The sequence below is a fragment of the Trichogramma pretiosum genome, unplaced genomic scaffold (genome assembly GCF_000599845.2).
Source record: "Trichogramma pretiosum strain Unisexual culture from Peru unplaced genomic scaffold, Tpre_2.0 scaffold34, whole genome shotgun sequence".
Taxonomy (NCBI): domain Eukaryota; kingdom Metazoa; phylum Arthropoda; class Insecta; order Hymenoptera; family Trichogrammatidae; genus Trichogramma; species Trichogramma pretiosum.
Genome location: NW_019641683.1, coordinates 1000659 through 1004794, shown reverse-complemented (window position 1 = coordinate 1004794; position 4136 = coordinate 1000659). Strand labels below are relative to the sequence as shown.

The following is a 4136-nucleotide window of genomic DNA, read 5'->3' as shown; positions in this document are numbered from 1 at the left end:
AGAGTGGACTCAAATATTTGAACGATCTGAACTTTTGTACCTTATTATTATTTATTTCTTTATTTTTATTTGATGAATTTCCATTAAAAACTAAATATTTCACACTGCTTAAACAATGCTAAGGGGATCGTATTTTAACTTTGGATATTCTACTTTACGCCTTTGTATAATTTATTTGACACATATAATATCTTAAGGCTGGACTTGACGCGATACACTAACACAGACGCATCCATTACAGTACGATATAGGCAAAATATTGGTTAGACGTTAAAGTTCTACCGAACTCTTCATAACATAACAAGCGGTAATCATGGCGCTCGCGGAAGTGTGTGGATTAAATTCATTTATGAATATAAATAATTCTCAAAAAGACGAAAAATTCAGTCATGAAGTTGAGATTGCGAATTTCACCAATAATTTGTCCTTAGAGATGCCACCATTTAGCAATGTAAGTTGTTATGTTCTTATTAAATATTGTTATATTTTGTTTAGGTAATTGTTTATAATTATATTACTTTTGATTCTTAAACCAAGTATTTTTATCAATTTCTTTAATGAATTATTCAAAAACTTTATACTAAGACTAGATAGTTAATTCAACTAAAACATTAAAATTTATCAAAGACTTTGAGGTTACCTCGCAATGACTACAGAGTTTTACACTCTTGGAATTTAATTCATTGTCTTGTAAATATTTCAGCCAGCTAATTTTTTGGGACAGCTTGGTAATGAAACTGATGAAACTGGTAAACATTTGAAGATTCAATTTGATCATGGAACTACCACCTTAGGTTTTATGTACCAAGGTGGAATAGTATTGTCAGTAGATTCTCGTGCAACTGGAGGCCAATTTATTGGTAAGCAGATGCACTTTTCATTTTTTACACAGTACATGTGATATTAAATTTTATATTAAAATAATCTATTTATGTTTGTAATATACAATTTGAAATTTTCTGTACAGGTTCGCAAGTTATGAAAAAAATTGTTGAGATAAATGATTACTTACTGGGCACATTAGCTGGAGGAGCAGCTGATTGTGTTTATTGGGATAGAGTCTTAGCTAAACAATGTCGCATGTATGAACTTAGAAATAGATCACGCATTTCAGTTGCAGCTGCAAGTAAACTAATGTCCAATATGGTATATAACTACAAAGGAATGGGTTTGAGTATAGGTAATTATTAGATTTTTCAAAAACAATCAATATCTCAGTATGATAATTTTGTGATGTGTCTAATAGTTATTAATAATCTTAAACATTATAGGTATGATGATTGCTGGATGGGATAAGCAAGGTCCTGGTTTATATTATGTTGATTCAGAAGGCACACGTACACCAGGAAAAGTATTCAGCGTAGGCTCTGGTTCTATCTATGCTTATGGTGTCCTGGATTCTGGATATCATTGGAATCTAAAAGATGAGGAAGCTTACGAACTTGGTAGAAGAGCTATTTATCATGCAACTCACAGAGATGCTTACTCTGGTGGTATCGTTAGAGGTAATTGTCATTTCCATTAAAAATTCATTTTAAAAGAATAGAAGTAAAAAGAAATTTTATCTCTACAGTTTACCATATGAAATCCACTGGTTGGGTTCATATTAGTGATCAAGACTGCAAGGATTTGCATTATGCATATGCAGAAGAAAAAGAAGTTTAATTTATCAATAATATTTTATTATAACATTTCATTAATTCTTTAATAATAAACGTGTCTAATTGATTATAATTCAATTGCAAATAGTTCATTTTAATGCATTAATTACTCGAATTGATAATTTTAATAATAGAAGATCTCCAAAAGACAAAGAAATAAAAGTTATTGTTTTATGTATGAAATTTAAAAAAAATTATCTGGAATACCTGATATGTAAAAAATTTTTTATTCAATACACAGTGTTCATTACGTATTTTCATAAAATTTTAAATTTTAATCTGAAATTGAAAACAAAAAGTAGGAAGATAATCGAAATCGCTCCATACTTATTTACAAATGCGAAACGAATTACAAACGAATTGTACCCCTCTTCGACCTCCCACCCGCAGGCCGCAGCCGCGATGTAAACACACACTTACATGCATATAGCATATATGCGAAGTATCATGCATGTGTTCCCGCGCTTCATTGGCAATACCACTACACAAGTATATATTTTCAGTACCAAGTTGCAACGCAGCGAGAGACGAGTAACTGCGTTCTTATTGAACAGGTTTTGATGCGCATATTTTACGTATAGTTGCATTGTAACATATTGGACATTTTTTGTCTTATAAAGTCAAAAAAGTTATCGACTATCATTAAAAAATATGTCTAGTCCTGAAGAATCAAGTCTCAAAGCCGGTCATCCACCTGCAGGTATATTATGATTTTTTACCGTTATTATTTCGTAAAAAAATTTATCTTTAAAAGATCGCGCATTAGAATAAAAAAATGAATTTCCTACACATTTTTTATGTATAATTACATGATCATTGGGTTTATAGTCAAGGCCGGTGGTATGAGAATAACGCAACATAAGCATTCTGACAAAGAACGCGAAGTCAAACCTACAAAGGATCCTGAAGAACTCAAGACATCTACCAGGTAATAATTTTTGTTCTGGTTTCCTCCATTTTGTTCTTGTACGAGCGGTGCTAGTATTTTGATGATATGTTTTGGTTACTTGTAAAATTTTAAAAAGCTCTTTTTTATTAATAATAATTCATCAAAACTGAAAAGAATGATATGATTCAGTCCTGTATTATTTTATGCTAAGAAGCATAATGTAATTTCTTTGAGTTTTTTGTATTTAATAGTGTGCAATGTTTCATCGAAAAGTCTTTGGTAGGTAAATACTCATTAATGCAAGTTTTTAATATGTTTTAGCCCTCCAAAGGCAATGATTGTTAGTGGAGTACAAACCAAAGGACATGCTGATTTTCCTCCTGAAGCTGTGCAACATTATCATGATAAACCTGTTCCAACTCATGAGGCCCGTTCATCTAATTATTCAAGACCTATTGTTATTCAGCAACCGAGGAAGTAGAATGCCAGCTGGGTTAAAGTTTCTTTAAAATTTAAACTTTATAAGAAGTTCAAAATTACAACATTTTACTTAATTCAAAAAAATTTTACTTGATTATCAAATGTGAAAAGCATAAAAACTATATTTATTATTTTATTCAAAACATCTTTTTCATATGCATAAAACAATTGCAACAATAGTATAAAGTTTATTTCATTGTAAAAAAGTATTCATTTTAAAAAGAAATATGATTACTCTTTCACTTCGCCATATGCATTTAACTTTTGAAACTTGAAGGGTGTTTCTAAAAAACTTTTTAGAGTTTATTATTGTTAATAGAAAACTATTTTTTCTAAAATATTCCATGTATGCATTTAACATGATGATACTAAACATTGATGTACAATAAATATTACTTAGCCAGAAGAGTATTTTAATATAGATCCAGTTTTATTTATAAGGGCAATTTTTAACAATTATAAACATTATAAAGTTTATTTTAAACTCAAAAGAACTTAAAATATATCAAAGAAATACTTATTCTATTAATTTTGAAGAATATTATTTAAATGAAAATAAATTGTTAATTATGTAATTAATTTTTTTCAATCAAAATTATTTCAATATATTCATATTGTATGAAAACCATTCTTATAGTTCTACAAAAACGTTAACGTTATTGGTTAAAATGATGCACACTTATCAATTTTGCATTAAACAATTTTTTCAATTTTATTCTGACTCGTCATCATTCTAAATTATATTAAATCAATTTCAATAACCCTTTGAATTGTTAGCAAAATTCAAGATTTATGTAGATTTAAATTTTACAAAAAAATGATTCAGTTTGAAACCTCTGAGTAAAAATTATTATTAAAAAAAATATTTTGTAACAATTTTGTCCTACTGAATTGTGATTATTTACACAAAAAAATATTTACCAATTCCTTTCGAATTTCAGGAGATTGTGTTTACCTAAATAGCTCGTTTATTTTTCGCATCATAAATCAGTAATCGTTAAAGGTTTATTTTTGTACCATTCCTAAAAATCACGAAGAATTCGTGTGCTATTGATATTAAAAGTTTGCTGTTTACAGTAAATAAATCTAAACTAAAAAGAGATTCT

General features: G+C 28.6%; 2 protein-coding genes across 2 annotated transcripts; both read left to right on the top strand.

The window, feature by feature from the left end:
* The first annotated feature begins 313 nt into the window (after positions 1-313).
* On the top strand, positions 314-1739 carry LOC106660114 (proteasome subunit beta type-5). Its single transcript, XM_014382959.2, has 5 exons — positions 314-451; positions 704-860; positions 968-1180; positions 1272-1505; positions 1574-1739. Exons 1-5 carry the CDS (start codon positions 314-316, stop codon positions 1663-1665), a joined length of 834 nt encoding a protein of 277 aa, XP_014238445.1. The 3' UTR covers positions 1666-1739.
* A 413-nt stretch (positions 1740-2152) lies between these two features.
* On the top strand, positions 2153-3441 carry LOC106660391 (death-associated protein 1). The gene is made up of 3 exons (XM_014383341.2): positions 2153-2361; positions 2490-2589; positions 2872-3441. The coding sequence occupies exons 1-3, from the start codon at positions 2313-2315 to the stop codon at positions 3029-3031; spliced, it is 309 nt and encodes a 102-aa protein (XP_014238827.1). The 5' UTR covers positions 2153-2312; the 3' UTR covers positions 3032-3441.
* The last annotated feature ends 695 nt before the right edge of the window (positions 3442-4136 follow it).